This window comes from Tasmannia lanceolata, unplaced genomic scaffold (genome assembly GCF_043159265.1).
Source record: "Tasmannia lanceolata isolate RefF3 unplaced genomic scaffold, GAP_Taslan_0.1 ptg000003l, whole genome shotgun sequence".
Classification (NCBI taxonomy): domain Eukaryota; kingdom Viridiplantae; phylum Streptophyta; class Magnoliopsida; order Canellales; family Winteraceae; genus Tasmannia; species Tasmannia lanceolata.
The window spans coordinates 15,972,198-15,992,663 of record NW_027518680.1 but is presented as its reverse complement, the minus strand read 5'-3'; the positions used below and the strand labels follow the sequence as shown (position 1 = coordinate 15,992,663).

At 38.6% G+C, this 20,466-nt stretch overlaps 3 protein-coding genes across 4 annotated transcripts; all 3 read left to right on the top strand.

Annotated features, from left to right (window-relative positions):
• Positions 1–2,900: 2,900 nt before the first annotated feature.
• On the top strand, positions 2,901–5,276 carry LOC143866157 (protein FAR1-RELATED SEQUENCE 5-like). The gene has a single exon (XM_077375954.1). The coding sequence runs from the start codon at positions 2,901–2,903 to the stop codon at positions 5,274–5,276; it is 2,376 nt and encodes a 791-aa protein (XP_077232069.1).
• Positions 5,277–15,968: 10,692 nt separating this feature from the next.
• LOC143861545 (uncharacterized) lies at positions 15,969–18,070 on the top strand. Of its 2 annotated transcripts, none has more exons than XM_077372460.1 (3): positions 15,969–16,072; positions 16,509–17,257; positions 17,525–18,070. In XM_077372460.1, exons 1-3 carry the CDS (start codon positions 16,029–16,031, stop codon positions 18,001–18,003), a joined length of 1,272 nt encoding a protein of 423 aa, XP_077228575.1. In that variant the 5' UTR covers positions 15,969–16,028; the 3' UTR covers positions 18,004–18,070. The 2 variants fall into 2 exon arrangements, with proteins under 2 accessions (XP_077228575.1, XP_077228578.1); XM_077372463.1 differs by lacking the exon at positions 15,969–16,072 and adding an exon at positions 16,097–16,388.
• Positions 18,071–18,840: 770 nt separating this feature from the next.
• LOC143866141 (uncharacterized) lies at positions 18,841–19,443 on the top strand. Its single transcript, XM_077375953.1, has one exon. The coding sequence runs from the start codon at positions 18,841–18,843 to the stop codon at positions 19,441–19,443; it is 603 nt and encodes a 200-aa protein (XP_077232068.1).
• The last annotated feature ends 1,023 nt before the right edge of the window (positions 19,444–20,466 follow it).

Here is a 20,466-nt window from a genome sequence, read left to right as displayed (position 1 = left end):
GAGTGTACCTAACCTTAGGTACGCTCGAGTGCCAAATCACATGGGTCCCACATTTTTTTTTTTGGTCATCTAAACCATTCATTTGCAAGGCCCCATCATAGATAGGGTGCATACCAAAAATCAGCTCCATAGGATCATCCTAACCCATCCATTTGTGGAGGTCAAAATGGACAGACACTGTTTGTCCACAAATCTGCCCATTTTGCACTCCAGTTTTGGAGGGGTTAGGATGATTCAATGGTGCTGATTTTTGGTACACACCCTATCTATGATGGGGCCTTGCAAATGAATGGTTTAGATGACCAAAACAAATGTGGGACCCATGTGATTTGGCACTCGAGCGTACCTAAGGTTAGGTACACTCGAGCGTACAATCCTTTTCCTTATATATATATATATATATATATATATATATATATATATATATATATATATATATAGAGAGAGAGAGAGAGAGAGAGAGAGAGAGAACGGTTCCTACACATATGTGTAGAGAGTTCTCTACACACTAGCTTAAAATACAGTGGGAGCCCACATTGTTTGGGTGATCCAAGCCATCCATTTTAAAGGCCCTCACATAGATAGGGTGTCTAAAAAAAATCAGATCCATAGGATCATCCCAACCCTACGATTTGTGCAGGTAAAATGGATGTCTTTAAACCTTTACAAATTAGTCCATTTTTTGCCTCCATAGTTCAAATGGTTAGGATGATCCTATGGATCTGATTTTTTGTGGACACACTATCTATGTGAGGGCCTTAAAAATGAATGGTTTGGATCACTCAAATAATGTGGCCCCCACTGTATTTTAAGCTAGTGTGTAGATAACTTATCTACACATATGTGTAGGAACCGTTTTCTCATATGTATATGAGAGAACGGTTCCTACACATATGTGTAGAGAGTTCTCTACACACTAGCTTAAAATACAGTGGGAGCCCACATTGTTTGGGTGATCCAAGCCATCCATTTTAAAGGCCCTCACATAGATAGGGTGTCTAAAAAAAATCAGATCCATAGGATCATCCCAACCCTACGATTTGTGCAGGTAAAATGGATGTCTTTAAACCTTTACAAATTAGTCCATTTTTTGCCTCCATAGTTCAAATGGTTAGGATGATCCTATGGATCTGATTTTTTGTGGACACACTATCTATGTGAGGGCCTTAAAAATGAATGGTTTGGATCACTCAAATAATGTGGCCCCCACTGTATTTTAAGCTAGTGTGTAGATAACTTATCTACACATATGTGTAGGAACCGTTTTCTCATATGTATATATATATATATATATATATAGGGAGAACGTTTCCTGCGCACTGGCGTATGTAAGCTTCCAACGCACTACTTAACAGCAACGAGATCAAAGCTATCGTAGCCGTTCATTCCAAAGAAAATGAAATGTTCATAAAACCTAAACGAAAACCCGTTTCTCTAGCCGTTCTCCCTCCCCTCACCTCTGCAAATCTCTGCAAAGAGCTCTCTTCCTCTCGCGGTTTTGAAATGGGGGAGAAAACCTAAACGAAAACCCTCGCCTCTGCAAACGGCTCTCTTCCTCTCGCGGTTTAGTTTCCCTCCCTCTCAAACCACGGCTACTCTGCAAATCTCTGCAAACGGCGATCTCCTCCCTCTCGCTGGAACGCCTCTCGCCACCACAGGTATTTCATTTTTCTCTCTCCCTCATACTCCCTCCCTCTCTCTCTCTCTCATATTCTCTCTCTCTCTCTCTCTCTCATTTTCTCTGCAAATGAATCTCTCTTTCTCATTTTCTCTGCAAATGAAAAGGGTTTGTCTTTGATCGATTTGATTTTCTCATATGCTCATACATTTGTTAATTGATTCCATTTTCTGCCTTTTCTAGGGCTTATGATTTGCTCTCTCTCTCTCTCTCTCATTTTCTCTGCAAATGAAAAGGGTTTGGATGGGTTTCTTTTTTTCCTTTTTCCATAATCTAAACTTAGAGTATTCTCTTTCAAGATTCAGTTTTCTTCCCAGGTTAGTGGAAACCATAAACCCAGTTTCATAGGTATTTTTCCTTGTAAAATCTTATTACTAAATTTCGTATGTTCCTTAGTAAGAATCTGAACATTGTAAATTCTGCAGCGGAAGAGGCAAGTCTTTATTTCAGGTGTCTGACCTTAGTAAGAATCTAAACATTGTTATTTCTGCAGAATGGGTTTTGCAGAGAGACCTACCTACGGTATGGAGAGAAAAAAATTGACAAGAAAGGTTCTTAAAGGGGTTTTTAACAGGGAAGAGGATGAGTTGTTGATGAGATGAATGGGGTTTTTAAAGGGGTTTTCAAGGAAGATGAATGGGGTTTTCAGAATGGGCTCGAATTCCACTTCAGGCCTCTTGACCATGTCTTCGCTGTCATCACAAGATCGTTGGGATTGGGCTGAAGGAAATTCCATTCTGAATTTTGGGGGGATTGGGCTGAAGGAAATTCGATTCTCAATATCCAAAACAAATAGGGCAAGGAGTTTAAGGATAGATTTTGTTGGGTTTTGTGTGTGTCTTGTTGATTGTGGACTGAAGCTATGAAATGTCATTGATAATTTCTACTTAACATATTTTGTTCAATCATTCAAAAGTCTTCTGCTTTATTTATTTTGTTGGGTCTTGTTTATTATGTGTTGCAGAAAATATTTTGTTCAATCATTCAAAAATCTTCTGCTTTATTTATTTTGTTAACAGTTTTGTAGAATGCAAACTTTCTAGTTCTTTCTTCATTTCTTCAGGGGTTTTACATTATCTCTCCATACATTGCCATTGCATTCATCTGTTGATTTAATTTATGAAAATCTAATCAGCTGTCTTATTCGTTTTAATAGTTAATTTTGTTTGATGTTTCTAGGTTCGATCTTTGGTTTACTCGTTGAGTTGATGTTTTTTACGTAATGGATCCGTTAGGGCTATCTATTGTAGAGGTCGATGCAAATGGGTTAATTCCGCTTGATGATACGTTGTCGCAAGCCGATGGATTATATGTGGCTGAGGGTAATAGATTAGAGTTGGTTGATGACGAAGAATGTCAAGAGGCTTCAGTTGAAGTTGGTAGTGGTGACGGATGTTGTGATGGTTTGGAGACACCTATTAAGGAGGATTGTGGGAGCATAGGAGCTAACAAACCATTTGAAGGCCAGCTTTTTGATAACTGTGAAGATGCATATGAATTCTATAATCTTTATGCTTTGGCTACAGGTTTTGGAATCAGAAAATGGAGGACCAATAAGTCGATGAAGACAGGGGAACCTATACGGAAGAGTTATGTCTGTGATAAAGAGGGAAGGAAAAATGAGAATGAGAAGAGAGATATTGATAGGGAAGTGAAGCGACGTCGAATTGTAAGAGAGGGGTGTGAGGCAAAGATGGATATCAAGTTGACAAAAGATGGGAAATGGAAAGTGAGATGTTTTGTACAGGATCATTGTCATGATCTTACTTCTCCTAACAAAGCACGTTTGCATCATTCGCATACTACATTCCATAAGAAAGCATCATGTAAGAATTTGATGGACAAAATGCATAGTGAAGGGTTTGGGCCTATTACCATTGCAAGGGCAATTAATATTGCATCCGGTGGTTCATGTTCTGATATCACAACAGATCAGGTGTCGTCTCATTTGAGAAAACAAAGGAGTAACAATATGGGGAAAGAAGCTGTCACAGTAGTAAATTGGTTCCAACAAAAACGAGCAGAAGATCCGGATTTTCAGTTTGCTGTGGAGGTAGATGTTGAGGGCAACTTGAGATCGATGTTTTGGGCGGATTCCAGAGCGAGAGAGGCATACCTAACCTTCAGTAATGTAATTGTATTTGACGTCACGTACAAAACAAACAGGTACAGGATGCCATTTGCACCATTTACCGGAGTCAACCACCACAGACAGTCTGCACTATTTGGGTGTGCCCTACTAGCAGATGAGAGGGAAGAGACATTCATTTGGTTGTTTAGGGTGTGGTTAAAATGCATGTTTGGCAAGGCTCCTGGTTGTATCATAACTGATATGGATGTGGCCATGCGAAATGCGATTAGGATTGTTTTTCCAAATACTAGACATCGCTTTTGTAAGTGGCATATCGATAGGCATCTAGTTGAGCATGTTCCAGCCATGAGAGAGGAAGATAGTGAGTTTGCAAAGGCCTACCATCATTGGTTTTATAGGAAATATAAAATCGACAGTGAGAGGGAATGGAGAACTTTGGTGGAGAAATATAAAATTGAGGAAAGAAGTTGGTTAGGTAAGATGTGGGATTTACGATCGCACTGGGTTCCTGCTTATTTTAGAGACACATTCACAGCTGGAATGACCTCTAGTTCCCGTAGCGAAAGCATTAATGCTTTCTTCGATGGATTTGTTAATCAGAGTACCACTTTACAAGAATTCGTGGTACAATATGAAAAGGCCGTTGTAGATCGCAGGAAAAAGGAAGCTGAAGAAGATTGGAGGACGAAATCATCACGTGCTGTATTGAGGACAAAGAGCACATTAGAAGCAGATGCTGCAAAGTATTATACCAGGGTAATTTTTGACATGTTCCAACTTGAGTTTATAGCCAGTATGGATTGTTGGGAGGACATAGAGAGTGAGAATGGGAACATGACGGAATACAAGGTAGGAATGCGAAATGAGGAGGAGTGGCGAAGGTACAAGGTTGTATATGATGCATCTGAAGGTGTTAATGCTACTTGTGAGTGTGCAATGTTTGAAACCCAAGGAATTTTATGCAAACACATACTTCGCGTAATGGATATGAGGCGTTTACGTACCTTTCCCGAGCGATATCTCTTAAATAGGTGGACAATTGGGGCAAGATATCGAGTGACTGTTTTGGAATCTACAAGTAAAGGCGATAGTAACGAAGTAACTCCATTTGAGAAATGGTGCATTACATCAAAGGTTCAAAGAGTACTAGACGAACATCCGAGAAAAAAGAGTATTTCTAAGAAGATTGAAGAAGACTTAAATATATGGTTGGCGGAATGTGAACAGTCAAAGAAAGACAGAGAGATTGTCTTGGAAAGCAGTGGCAGCCAAGTACAGTCCAATCATCTGATTGAAACATCCGAGATATTTATTCACGACCCCAAAGTTGTGACGACTAAGGGTCGACCAAAAAATGCTACAAGGTTTAAATCTCCATTAGAGGTGTCACAATCTCAACCCAAGCCAAGGACGTGTAAAAAATGTGGAGGAAAAGGGCATTATGCGAGCACGTGCAAAAACAGACCCAAGGGTGACGATGATGGAGAGAATTTGAGTGTGCATTGAGGTAATCAAGATCATTGTAATTTCATTACATTTTATACTTGTCATTATTCAATTTGTTTCTTCATGTAGATTAGATGTAGAGTGGTTGAAGAAGATGTGTTATTTGTGTGTTTTTTGTATGGTTTTGAACATACATGGTTTGCAACAGATGGTTTTGAACTTATTTGTATCCCAGGAATTGGTTTGTTATTTGTATTGTGATTTTAGATACCTAAAATTTTCTCCCTGTTACATGATATATTTTGTTTTTTTCAGTCCCACCTCGGGTTGTACAACTTAATATTGTTTCAATGCCAGGGAAACATTGAAATGGACAGATGGACTACATGCGTCCCAGACTTGCTCTTTATTCTACTCTTTCCTTTCTCTTAGTCTTCGTGTCGATTTTTAAATGATTTCTACTTACTGGAGGTAATGTTAATGCATAAGGTATGAAAGCCTTGGTGGCTTTTAATCTAGGATCATGGGGATATAATCGACTGCAGTACATGATAATCATAGAAGGTGGCTTTCAGATAGAGAGCACTACTTGGTTGTTTGGAATTGGAAAGTACCATAACAACTACAAATGTCACAGAATGTTGCACTGACAAACAGGGAAGGCAACTGGAGTGACTAGCGTTCTAAATGCGTTTTTAGTGCAAGATTAGGTTTCAAAAGGCACTTCTACTGATAAGAGCATTGATCGAGAAGGGGTTGATTATGCACATCTGGGATGTGAACACTCACATGAGGCTAGGGATTTTTTTTGAAAGATAACAAAAGCAGTGTATATTAATAGCTAAAACCACCACTTAATAGCAGTCACCTCCCTGGGAACAAAGCATCTCCCAAGCAAGCTATTGCTTACCGACAACCAGAAATAATAAAATGGGCAACATTTTACTCTAACCATCCATCCCACAGTAGTACAAAATACAAAAACAACGATAACAGATCCAGTGGTTCTGTATCTCATCCCTCTACTCTCCGTCCTTAGCTAACTTGTCCTAGTCTTCATTGGCTGATCGCCTTCTGTGTTTGAAATTAGGTGCGATTTGATTAACCAGGTCCCTTATCACAAACCATTTCAGCCCCCATAGCAGTGCTATTGTTCGGACATCTTTATTCCGCAATAATCCGCATGGGTGCCCTCCAATGTTGATTTCTCAAAGCTAAGAAAACTTTACAATTACAATAAGCCATACTCTAATGAGAGTAGTTACAATTACAATATGACACCAACGGATTAGCTAATTGTCCTGAAGCATACACTTACTACACCAGGCTTCTTATTCTTTCTGGCTATCAGGTTCTGCCTTGGAATTTAGAACATTTTTTTCTTGTGACAAACATCATTCTAAAATACAAAACTTGAGGGAAAGCCGGCCAACACTTGAAGACAGAAACTTAAAAGACAAGATGGTTTCAGAAATTTTCAAATTATGGTTGTAGATTACAAAAGAGACAATCTTACTTCCTGGTTCTAACCAAATTACCTACCAAATCATTTTCAAATTACATAGAAATGGAAATTGCACACTACTACCAATCTTGTATGTAGTCAATCCCACGTATTCATCTTCTACAATCCCACACATTCACTTTGACATATAAAAAAGGAAAAAGGAAAAACACACTGCAACTACAAGTACTTTATTCCAACTATTTCCGTTCTCTTTTACTGCCAACCGTTGGATGACGACCTTCAATTTGGAAACCTCTCCCTTCATCTGTTGCATTAACCCCTTCAACTCAGATACCTCATCCTTCAATTTGGAAACCTCTCCTTTCGTCTGTTGCATTAACCCCTCCAACTCAGATACCTCATCCTTCAACCTTCGCAGACGATTGAATTCCCTCTGGGGCCGAAATTCGCGACCAGATAAAACATCCTCCAACCATACAAAATAAGAGCACCTCCAAGTGATACCATCCTGCGTGTTTTATAAATGTTAGAAATTAGAAATTGCTACAAACAAAATTTCATTCAAACAATGTCTACTTACATTGAAGTGGCAAGAGTAGAAGACCCTCTCTTGGTTATCGTTGATATCCGTATCGGTTATCTTCAAAGTGGCTTTCTTCTTACAATGACATTTTAGTGCGGGTATTCTGAAAAAATTTGACCTTCCATCACTATTTGTAGATGAAGCCATTATTTTCTTTTCTCAACCTGCATCAGGAAGTAACGTCAAGAAACACATAGCATAATGAGAAATTACAATGATTATAAAAAGATGCCAAAAGTATTTTCAGTTACCCCCTGTGGTTTCAATTTGTATAAGGTAGGCATCCTCAGTTGACTGTTCGTCCACGGATCAACTGAGGGGGCCTACATTAGGGGTTAAGTTGAATGTGTCAGAAGCCACAGGGGGTCTAAGTGTATTTTTCCCTAAAAAGAAAACATACAGCTACTGTTGTTTCTCGTAAACAACCATTAATAATTAACTGAAACCTCATCATGCTCAGAACCTCATCATGCTCAGAACCTAAAATACAGCCTAATTAAGGGGGGGCTCACTTTGACATTTTGTCATACAATCACCATGCCATTTAAGGGTTTCCAAGAATGAGGTACAAATTGGTGAAACCCCATCACAATACAAACTGGTTCAAGACTATACACTACAAAAAAAAATTCCACATAAGTGATTGTTGATTCCCTATGGTGATTTATCAGTTGTTTGAAATGGGAAATAAAAAATGGAACCTCCTGATAGCTTTTGTGTCAGCATCAAAGCACTGCATTCAGTAATTACTGTCAAAATTTTAAGCACATCAAATTTCAGCTCACCCCTTGCAGTTCCCTGGTTCAATGCATTTCCCAGTGAAAGAATTGTCTGCATGATTCTCTTCAATTTGGCAGATTTTCTGACCTGATGATCGCAAGACTTTCAATGGAATATGAGATGCCAATCTTTGACAAGACCATAGAATTAAAGCAAGGAAAAATAAGTAGGATAAATAAAGACTTGCCTCTTCCGCTGCAGAATTTACAATGTTCAGATTCTTACTAAGGAACAGACGAAATTTAGTAATAAGATTTTACAAGGAAAAATACCTATGAAACTGGGTTTATGGTTTCCACTAACCTGGGAAGAAAACTGAATCTTGAAAGAGAATACTCTAAGTTTAGATTATGGAAAAAGGAAAAAAAGAAACCCATCCAAACCCTTTTCATTTGCAGAGAAAATGAGAGAGATAGAGAGAGAGCAAACCATAAGCCCTAGAAAAGGCAGAAAATGGAATCAATTAACAAATGTATGAGCATATGAGAAAATCAAATCGATCAAAGACAAACCCTTTTCATTTGCAGAGAAAATGAGAAAGAGAGATTCATTTGCAGAGAAAATGAGAGAGAGAGAGAGAGAGAGAGAGAGAGAGAGAGAATATGAGAGAGAGAGAGAGAGAGGGAGGGAGTATGAGGGAGAGAGAAAAATGAAATACCTGTGGTGGCGAGAGGCGTTCCAGCGAGAGGGAGGAGATCGCCGTTTGCAGAGATTTGCAGAGTAGCCGTGGTTTGAGAGGGAGGGAAACTAAACCGCGAGAGGAAGAGAGCCGTTTGCAGAGGCGAGGGTTTTCGTTTAGGTTTTCTCCCCCATTTCAAAACCGCGAGAGGAAGAGAGCTCTTTGCAGAGATTTGCAGAGGCGAGGGGAGGGAGAACGGCTAGAGAAACGGGTTTTCGTTTAGGTTTTATGAACATTTCATTTTCTTTGGAATGAACGGCTACGATAGCTTTGATCTCGTTGCTGTTAAGTAGTGCGTTGGAAGCTTACATACGCCAGTGCGCAGGAAACGTTCTCTCATATATATATATATATATATGAGGAAAATGATTGTGAGCTTGAAGCTCATATAGCTTATATGAGTGGCCCAAACACATGTGGGCCCACATTGTTCGGATGATTCAAAGCATTCATTTGAAAGGTCCTTACATAGATAGGGTGTGTACAAAAAATCAGCTCCATTGGATCATCCTAACCCATCCAAAAGTGGAGGGCAAAATGGACAGACACCGTTTGCCACAAATCTTCCTATTTTCCTCTCTCTCTCTCTCTCTCTCTCTATATATATATATATATATATATATATATATATATATATATGTGCGTGTGTGTGTGTGTGTGTGTGTGTGTGAAACGTGCGGGCACATACACACTAAACAATACAAGGCAAGACCTACAAAAGAGTACGTATTTTCAGATCACAATCCTGGTCGAAGGGAATTTACTCATAGGCCCTGTTCGCTTTAGATTTTGACAATACATTGTGAGTCCCAAATCAATTATTGGACTCAAAATCACATTTACCCTAACGTTTAAGATTGTGGCAACCGATTGTGGACCCTAAACCTATTATTGGCTCAAAACTACATTAAATTTGGGCCCACAATCGTTTGCCACAATATAAATGAACAGGGCCTTAATCTTTTGTCCAATGATCAGTTTAGGACTCACAATCAGTTGTCAAAATCTAAAACGAACAGGGTTATAATGGGAGAAAAGGATAGGGAAATATAACCATCCTAACCAGAATACACAGCAAGACCTAGAAAATAGTTGTTATTTTCAGGTCACAATCCTTATCGAAGGACAACTCCTGGACGGAGAGAAGGTTTGAAAAAATATGTCGTAGATCATGCAATGACGAGTAAGTGAATAAATCCATATGTCAAAGACTGATGTGAATGAAGTCTATTGTTTAGATTTCACTTACGGCACGTTTGGCTATTGATGGCGTCGGAATCCGGGTCTGCGATTGCGCGGTGGGTAGAGAGCCTCCACGGGGTCTGCAATCACAAACAAAGGGGTCAGGGGGTCCGGGGTGGGTCCCAGACGACCACTTCGACACCCAAGTCAGATTCTTGACCAACAATATAAAGAACAGCGAGAAAAGGCGGGGGTTTGGTCAGGTTTACCAAGGCCAAGGCGCAGGTTCTTTTCTTGGTATGTGGGTGGATGGGTCGGAGGGGACTAACAGGGAGAGTGGGACTAAGCTCCCGGCCTCCTCTGTCGTTGCCTTCCCTCTTTTTTTCTTTTCCGATTATCTTGAGGGAGATTCAATCTGTCTTCTTCTTCCCTTCTCCTCCTTTTAAAGGGTGGCGTGCGGGCTTTTTCATCATCATGGAGAGAAAACCTTCATTCGCAGGATTGGGTCGTTCTTCTGTTTTGACGGTGCGCGTGGTTTCGCTGGATAATCCCTTCCATAATTTGTGATGATGAGGCTTGGACGGCGAGAAGGTGACACGTGTCGTAACCGTATGGTCTTGCCGTTTATCAGCACCTTTCTTCATGATGGTTAAGCTCCATTGGTGCATGGACGACACGTGGTGAGATTTGGGAGTCGCGCCATATTTATGTCCCATCAGCTACCATGAATTGTTTTTCATGATAAATCGGTCTGGGTGCAAATTCAGAAACAAAATACAGCAAACTAGCATCTCCAAGCGTACTAAAGTAAGCCGACGAGGGAAGTTCATTTAGAAGGAAATGATGTGATTATAGTTAATGTAGACGAATATCATTGTAAATTGAAGGTCCATATACATAAAAATTGAATAGGTCTAGTTCAAGTTATCATTTTTGTGTGTAAAAATGTAGAAATGCCTACATATATTTTTAAGTTTCACACTTTTCTAGAAAATCCCTGCAATAATCCAATTAGGGTCTTAATTAATTCTTTGATCATTGGGAGCAAATCATATAACTCTACTATGTATGTTGCTTTCGTAGCATGTAATCCATTTTTTGTCCTTGGTTATCAACTTTTTTTTGTACATAAAAGGATTTACTTAGGGCCTGTTTGTTTTAGATTACGACAACCGATTATGGAGTCCCCAACCAATTATTGGATTCAAATTTAGTGCAATTTTTGGTCCAATAATCAGTTGAGGACTCCACAATCAGCTGTCAAAATCTACAACAAACAAGACCTTAGAAACTAAGGCCTGGTTTGGATTGCAAAAATTTTATGGAAAAAATTGGAAAGGAAAAACTATTTCAGAATTTCTTACTTTTCCATAAAATTCCTTCAATTTATGATAATATCCCTCTAAATAAGTCATAACCATATCATTTTACTCTAAATTGTAGAAAGGAAAAAATTTCTCAGTGAAAACTTTTCTACCAGATATATTTTTTCTGCAATCAAAACATGGCCTAGCTACGCGAACTACATGGTGGTCAGAAGTATCTTCTCATAGGGATTTAGGAATACTAGTAGGGGCGTCGTTTGTGGTTTAGGGTAGGGCACTCCGAGTTTGTTTCCTAGAAAGAAAATTTTTATTGTGACCTATAAGAGTCAAATGTCTTTCATCAAAAACAATGTTAGGCCTTGCAGGAAGTGAAGATGCCATGACCGATGTGGAGAAAAATACTCATATATGGTGAAAGATTGAAGGCAAAGAGGTTGTCTGTATGTGAAACAACCAATTACTCCAAAAGTTTAAGCTGTTAGAGCTGCTGTTATTGAATCATTTATACTTCAACACTCTCCCTCAAGTGTGACCCCTCTTTTTTAGGGTTGGCCGTACATGTGCATGACACATGTAGCCCCTCTTTGGGGTTGGCCATACATGTGGATTCTTGATATTAAGGAGTTGTTGGGTTTTGTATAAAACTTACATTGCACGTGATCAAATCATAAGATACTCATTCAATAAATTAAACACAAGAAGAGATTGTGCATAAATACATTGCGCGTGATCCTATGCAGAAGGAAGAACAATCTTAGGCAGTCTTCTACTCTTTCCACTTCCAATGGGAAGAATTAACAACCTTAATTTTGTCTGAGAGTATGGACCAATCCCGTATTTATAATAACTCAAAAGGACACCCCAGAATCCACCCATTATGAACTCTTGTTCCTCAAATAAGCCCACTAACCTTATTGGACTTACAACGGGCCCACACATATTACTAACCCATTACCATAGCACTTCCAATGTGAACACATGTGGCTATGGTATTCCCGGCTCAAATCTTATTTATCATTATCCGTATATGAGCCGATTTGGTTTTCTCTTTACTCAACCATTATGTACAATCTGGTTTTACAAAAGCCAAAACATGTACTATGCAAGTCCATAAAAGTACATTTAGAACCCATGACCCGCCATGAGGCAATGGCTCTGATACCATGTGAAACAACCAATTACTGCAAAAACTTAAGCTGTTAGAGTTGGTGTTATTTAATCAATTATACTTTAAGAATATCCTCCCAACCCGATCCCTTATTGTTATGCATATTTATGTATGCCAAAAATTAGAATCACCACCAAGAGTTGAAACTAGGATCTGGGACTCTAATTTTAATCCTGTAGAGAATCAGGCATACGTTCTCAGAAAGATTCATTCTCCGGCTATGAAATCTTGAAGGTTATAAGCACCAACCCCGTCCGATCAAATTTGTATATGAGATCCAACTTAAATACTTCCTTACAAACGGAAAAGTAACAAATAACTAAGCCTAAAGGGAAATATATGCTGTGTTCCCCGATCTCCCACATGCTTGAATACTTTCAACTTCTAGAGATATGAGGAAATTAGGCTTTGGAGAGAAAGAAAAGAACCAATTGATGCATCACTAGGATTCAATTAACCCTCATGAGTTGAAGGTAAATAGATTAATGATCCAAATGTGATGATGAAATATGAGATTTTATATGGTGAATGTGCATGTACATGGGTATTGGCGGTATCGCCCTTGATATTTGATCCGGCAGCAGCATCTTAGAAAGTGCGCTGATATTGGATCAAATATCAAGGGCGATACCACCAATACCCTTGATATTTGATCCGGCAGCAGCATCTTAGAAAGTGCGCTGATATTGGATCAAATATCAAGGGCGATACCACCAATACCGATCGATCTACATGTGCATTCACCATATAAAATTAGGTTAATTGACTTGGTCAACCACGTCGAACACAGTTGGTTATTGTTAAAAAAATAATCCTAAAATAGAAATATTTTGGCACTCTTTCTTTTGGGCCATTTGGAATCACGGATTTTTTAATCCAGAATTGTAAAATCTTAAGTTTTATAAGCTAAAACCTGGATTTTACAATCGAATAACTCTTTTTTGTTCAATTTTAACATGATATTTTGACCATTTTGTTGAAGGGCTGAGTTTATTTAATTACAAAAAAGTAATATATGGATGAGGTTAGCCTTCATTTTTTAAGTGATTAATTAAGCCGGACGGATTATTTTAAATCCCTTCTTGAAAATCACATCTAATAGAATACTACCAAATCATCAATTCAGTCCCTCCTACACATTAAATTTGTGAAAAGACATAAAAGTTCCAAAAAACTTGAGGTAATTTACACATAGTGGACTAAAATGAGGACACATTACGAAGCTAACTATGTTATTTTAATTTCTCTATCCCCATTACATTTGATGTGAATGTAAAATCCTTTTTTTGGATCTATGGCTAAAGCAATTACAAAAAAAAAAAAAAAAACATAGAAAAAATATTCCATACAACAAGGAATTCCAGGATCCATTAGGTTTACAATTTGCCTAGAAACTAGTAAAAATTATCAATTTAAAAAATCCATAAAAAATAAGTTAACCAAATTTTTTTTACCCGGACTTTTTTTTTTTTTTGATGATTTAGGATGTCCCCACCCCCTTCTGGAGTAGGACTAGTCCCTACGGATACACGCAACGACCCCCTCACCACGTGTATCGGTAAGTCTTCTGGCAGAAAATTTACCTAGGAACCTGGGGTACAAGAAAAATGTCTGCCACAAAAAAATTTCCTAGGAAGTTTTTTCTTATGTCTATACTTTGGAGGAACATGACATGGTTATGGCTTATTTAAAGGGGTATCTTGTAAATTGGAGGTCTCTTTGGATAAAACTTGAACCATTTTAAGGAATGATAGAATGAAGGGCGCTCCTATTGGCGGATCTATTATTTTTCTTTTTTTACTCAAAAAATTGAATAACAAGAAATTTTGGAAAAAAAGACTCATTTTTTTCAAATAACCAGTACTTTTATCGACTGAAAGGGTATTTTGAGAATAACAAGTGATAAATAACTCCCCTCCACCAAGAATAGAGGTGGGGGTAGTCTTATGATTTTCATCGACTGAAAGGGCATTTTGGGAATAACGAGTGAAAAATAACCGCTACATTGGGTTCTCAACCGTAGCTTAACTTCCAATGCGAGCATCTAAAAAAACAAAACAAAACAAAACAAAAAAAATCTTGGGTGGATTTTACAAGGAGAAATTTGATTTCTCCAGTTTCTTCTAATAAATCTCATCCAGGTCTATAATTTGGGCTTCTCTCGAGTCTCAATACGATCCATTACTCGTTACTCTCAAAACGGTAATCTACTGTTTCTTTTCTGCCCATTTCAATTTGTTTAGGAAATCTGAGTCTGATAATTTTACAGCTTTTAAACTTGAGTAGAAGTTGGAAATTTTGATAATAGCTTTAACGATCAATTCATTTGGGGGCTAATTTTTTTTTTTTTTTTTTGGTTTTGGGTGTGTGTGTTTGTGTAGAACCTTTCCAGTTCCATTCTTAAAGCAGCTCGCAAAATAGTAAGCTGTGGGATCCTTGTTCTGAGTCAAGTTGCAACATTTTAATGTTTAATCCATGCCAATGTTTTAGGTACTTAATGAATACGCCACAAGCCCCTGAGATGATGGAACGCATTAGAGTAGGCCCTTTAAACCTTTCTTAAATGAAGCTGGGTCTCACCTGGTCTCATATTGAGCCCCCCCCCCCCCCCCCCCCCCCACACACACTTAGGACCCACTTAAGGATAGTAATATTCCATCACACTTTTGCATCCACCGTCCTTAGCAGCCCAGTTTGTGACAGCTTTCACTATGGCATTTTTTCAGGTAGTTCTTTCCACAGGTCACCCATTATGTGGCTGCCCACTCTGTGATAACTTCACTTTGACGACTTTCACTAGCTTTCTTACAAAAGTAGTCGTCTCCACATGTTGCCCCTTTTGTTACTTGAACATGTGACATTGTAACTGATCTAATACCAAATGTTAGGTACCTAACTAATATACCAAAAGCCCAGGGCTGATGGAATGAGTTAGGATAGGCCCTTTAAACCTGTCCCATACCAGACTGGGAGTCTCATACCTAGGCAGGCCCCCACTTATAACTGTAATAGAATAAGTGTATAAGTTTGCCGGTGAAGATCGGAGGTGTTTGAAACAATCCTAATGCAAAATGAATATTGGGCGATAGTTAGGGTGATGGTCTTTCAATGGAAACTCTTTGTTCTCCCAAGGGGGTGTGGATTTTCTCAAAACTGATTTTTCTTTGATTTAGGATGTACACTCCCTTTGGTGACCTGTTGCAACAGCAACGCCCTGGTGGGATATTTCTTCTCACCAATGGAAGGATATTTTTCCTCTCTTACACATTTACCTTTTAGGTCTTTTCCTTTTCATATCAAGGGCTATGATCAAGGCTCCTTGTCTCCGCCAATCGCAACACACTCACATAAGATAACTACCCCCTCATACTAGGTGGGATATTTGTCAACCACATGATGATTTATCCATAACGAGATGATTCATCATCTAATGTAGGACTCATCCTCTCCCAAAATCCCCGATGCACATCCCATGGAATTGATAAAGACACCCATTTTGGAAAGCTAATTTTTATACAAAAATAATAATTATAATTATAATGTAGAAATCAATGCACGTGGGTGTGTGCATTATCTGTCTGAAGTTTCGCCAATGGCCACGATCATATCATCCTGGATCTCCACTCAATGGTTGATGGCCACACAATTCAACAATTGGCATTTCTCTCCATGTGATTTCTTTGTTTTGTTGATCTTTTTCTTGGGTTTATGTATTTGATCATATCTTGAAGCAGAAACCTGTTTTTGTTGGATTAAATGTTCAAAACTTGCTGATTTACATGAGCTCCCTCCCGAACAGAACGATAGATCTGTTAAGGGACTTGAGTAGTTAGGCCGAACTACAACTTTATAAAAATTAAGCCTTTTTTATGATCAAATCTGGATATTTATTTTTGAAAATGCAAAGTGGAAGACTGATTCCTGGGTCACGTCTTGAGTTTTTGATCATTTATTCCTTTTATGGCTTATCACTATCTACTTTCTCATGTTAGATTTCTATTCTTGAACTAAGTTTAATTGATGTTTTATTAATTTCCCCCCCTTTCAAGTATTCATTTGCTGATCTTGATGTAATGCTGATGTCTTAATCATTTGAATGTCAAACAGAATAATGTTTCAACCAGCTGTTAGTGGGACTCAGAGACCCAAATGGTTCAAAGTTAAGTGTGTATTTCAGCTAGCTTTGCTTTTGGTTGTGTGCTTCTGGTTGCTCTACCAAATCAATAACACATTTGGTAAGGATTACACTGAAAGTAGTGAAAACAAACTCAGTAAGGGATATGGGAGCGCGGGTTTTGGGCGTAAAGGGAAACTGGAGTTTAAAAATGGGGTTGAGGACACAAACATGTATTTTGGAGAAGAAGTAAAAGAAGATGGAGGGGGTGGAGATGATGAATTAGATTGGCATGTAGAAGAAAAATCAGAAGAGGAGGCTTTCAAATTGGGAGATGAAGATCTGCTGGAAAATATCACAAGTCATGAAGATGAAGAAGACGAAAAGGAGTCTCAAAATGGACACAAAAAACACCATAGCAATGAAGACGATGACGTTGGTACTCAAATAATAGGTAATAATGGAAATATTGCTTCAGATGAAAAGGAAGAGGAGAATGTCACTACTCATGAAGAGGAAGAGGATGAAAAGGAGTCAGAAATTGAACAAGGGGAACATCATAACAATGAAGAGGACGACGCTGATGCTCTAATAAGAGGTAATAATGGAGATATGGTTTCAGATGAAGAGGGAGAGGAAAATGTAACAATTCAAGAAGAGGAAGAAGATGAAAAGGAGTCAGAAAGTGGACACAAGGATCACCATAACAATGAAGAAGATGATGCTGATACTCAAATAAGAGGTAATAATGGAGATACGGTTTCAGACAAGGTTATAAATTTCGGCTGAAATACCGAAATTTCAGATTTTGGTCAGGACCGACACCGACAGTACATTCATTCGGCGTCGGTCCGAACTTCGGTTAAAATTTAGGAAATTTTGGCTGAAATTCATTTTTGAAATTTTTTTGACAAATTTCCAATTCTCCTTGGAATCTTTGTAAAAAACTGAAATTTGTTATTGTTTTTCTCATAATTACCGAAACCGACAATTCAATCCATGGTTTCAGATGAAGAGGGAGATGAAAATGTCACAATTCATGAAGAGGAAGAGGATGAAAATGAGTCAGAAATTGGACAAAGGGAGGGCCATGACAGCGAAGAAGAGGATGCCGATGCTCAAATAAGAGATGCTAATGGAGATATAGTTTCAGATGAGGATACAAATGAAGGGAGAGATGAAGATGCCAATGGAGGAGTGGAGGAAACTCCATTGCAGAACAATGTGATGGGGAATGAAACTATTGTTGATCAGAGGGAAACGGGAAACAGAATCCATGACTTCGAGGATGAGAATGGGATTCCGAAAGATGGTAATGATCCTGTAAGTTTAGATGAAGAGATTGTTTCAGAATCAGATAATCAAACTGAACCTGGTGAACATAAAATAACAGGAGAGGAAGAATTTTACAATAAGATGCCTACTGATACTAAGGATGTTGAAAATGAGGAAGTTGAATCTGAAGAAGATAATGCTTCTGAGGAATAAACTGCAATGCTGATACCTTATTAGCTTTCCAAGACAAAAGCATATCTATGGAAGCCATTTTTTTCTCTTCCTAAAAAATTTCCATTTGATTGGTTGTATTTGTCTTCTCAAATTGCTCAAATCAAATGACAAAGTCATTGAGAAACTTTTGTATGTTGTTTTTCTTCACATAATCTCCTCAGCAAAATCAGCTTAAACATTAGAAACACAAACTGAAAGATTTTTTATGCAAAATCCTATTTGGAAGCAAACTTTTAGAATTAGATCATTCAGAGAATTTGCTTCTCTTTAGACTAATGGCCAATTTCATCAAGCCTTTTGGTATTGCAAGCAGTTAATGTTCTTCAGAATGAGAAGAGGAGAGCAAAAAAGATAAATGGAAGTATCAACACTGCAAGGTACCAATCAAACTTAAAGCAGCAATGAGCCATTAGGATTTTGGGGAAAAAAAAATATAGTTTTTTACATAAAAGACAATATTGGAATTGTCCGCCGCGGGTTAGTATCTTTGGTTGGGCCGCATGTCGCGACAGGATTCAAACCATTAACTTTCTGAGAAACCGAGGTATGTGGCTTGTTGATCATTGCCCCCTATGTCTTGCGGATGGGGAATCTGCGGATCATCTATTTATGCATTGTTCGTTCACCCGGTCTATATGGGGTCGCATATTTCTGAGATTTAGGATCAGCTGGATTTTCCCTAGATCTATTGAACTGTTGTTGCAACAATGGAGCTTTGTGCCTTGGAAGAAGAAAGGGAAAATTTTGTGGGAAGTATGCTTGCTTGCCACTTGGTGGGTGGTATGGAATGAGAGAAATGCACGGGTGCTTGAGGGAATGTCCAAGGCTCCTCATTATCTTTATATGCGGATAATTGCTTTGGTTATTAATTGGACGAGATGCCATCAATCTTTCCGGTTTGTCTCAGCGTATGATCTTTGGGAAGGATGGGGGGTGGTGTGCTTGAGTAGTGAGTGGGCTAATAAAGTTGTGCAGAGATGGGAACCACCGCCTCAAGGAGTGTTAAAAATAAACTTCGATGGTGCTTGCTTTGGGAATCCTGGTCCAGCCGGGGTGGGAGGTTTATGTCGTGATGATGCCGGCAAGATTCTTTGGTCTTTTTGGGGCCCTTTAGGTGTGACTGATGCTACGGAGGCGGAAGTCCAAGCGGCTTTCAATGGCATAAAAAAGGTGAGTATGGACTGTCCGAAGAGTGTAATTGTTGAAGGGAATTCGTTTAATGTTATCCGGTGGCTGAGGGGTGGGATGGCTCCACCTTGGAGGTTTTTGGATCTTTTTGATGAAATGGAAGATATATTGGTGGAATCAGATATTGAGTTGATTCATGTTAGAAGGTCTGCTAACGAGAAGGCGGACGCTTTGGCTAGAAGAGGGGTGGTATGCATCTCGATGAATTGGTCTGATCAATTTCCTATTTGATGGCCTAGTCATTTTGTAATTAGTTTTTATTTTTTATTTTTTGTTCTGTATCTTTGGGTATTCCCTTTCAGGTGTCCCTTCTATTTCTCTTATAATATATGCCATTTCAAAAAAAAAGAAGAAGACAATATTGGATGGAAAAAAATCCAGAGTCTACTTAGGCCTGCAATTTTCCTAGAAAACAAATATTTTTTTTTTTTCGGAAAAAATCCATGGAAAATGAATCACCTTAAACACTTAAACTCATTTCAATGGGAAAAAATTCCAAGATATATCTGCTTTGCATCAGAACAGCCTCAAAAAAGGGTATTTGGGGCATCTCAATAAATTTTGGTCACTTTGATTATATGGTATTACAATGAGGTAGCACCATAATGAATCGTTCCTGCTTTCCAGCATACCCCATGAAGCTTGATTCATCAAAGACAATAAGAGGCCTTGATCCCTGTTTGGCTGCATCACTTTCTTAGCAAAGTATGTGAAAGCAGATTTTTTTGATAATTTGATCCATCAAAAATTGCCCCACCCAAAAATAAATAAATAAAAAAATTGATGGATCAAATGGTAAAAAGAAAATCCATCAACAAATTCAGTTTCGACGTTCTTTCCCGGGAAAGTGATACAACCAAATGGACCCAATAGAAGTTGAGGAAATTCGGCCGTAACACCCAAAAGGTAAGTGGCCTCCCACTTCTAATGTACAGTGGGAGCCCTGTGTATTGAGGTGCAACTTTGGTGAGGTGGGTTTCATGGCACAATTCGAGGCTTTGAAGCTTCTCTCATAGCCCAATTCTCTAAATGGTGCTAGGCTAGCCTAGAGACATCTAGATAGATATGTGATTAATGGAAGATTATAAAATAGTATAGTAAAGAATGGAAGAAACTAGAGTACCCAGAGTAGAACGTTGGATTATTGTCATGTGCCATAGGTACAGGGTAAGCTAAGATAACCCAATTTAACGCGAAGGTGTTACCCGAATGCCACACAGGTGAGAGGCTAAGGATCAGTAGGCTCATGACAAA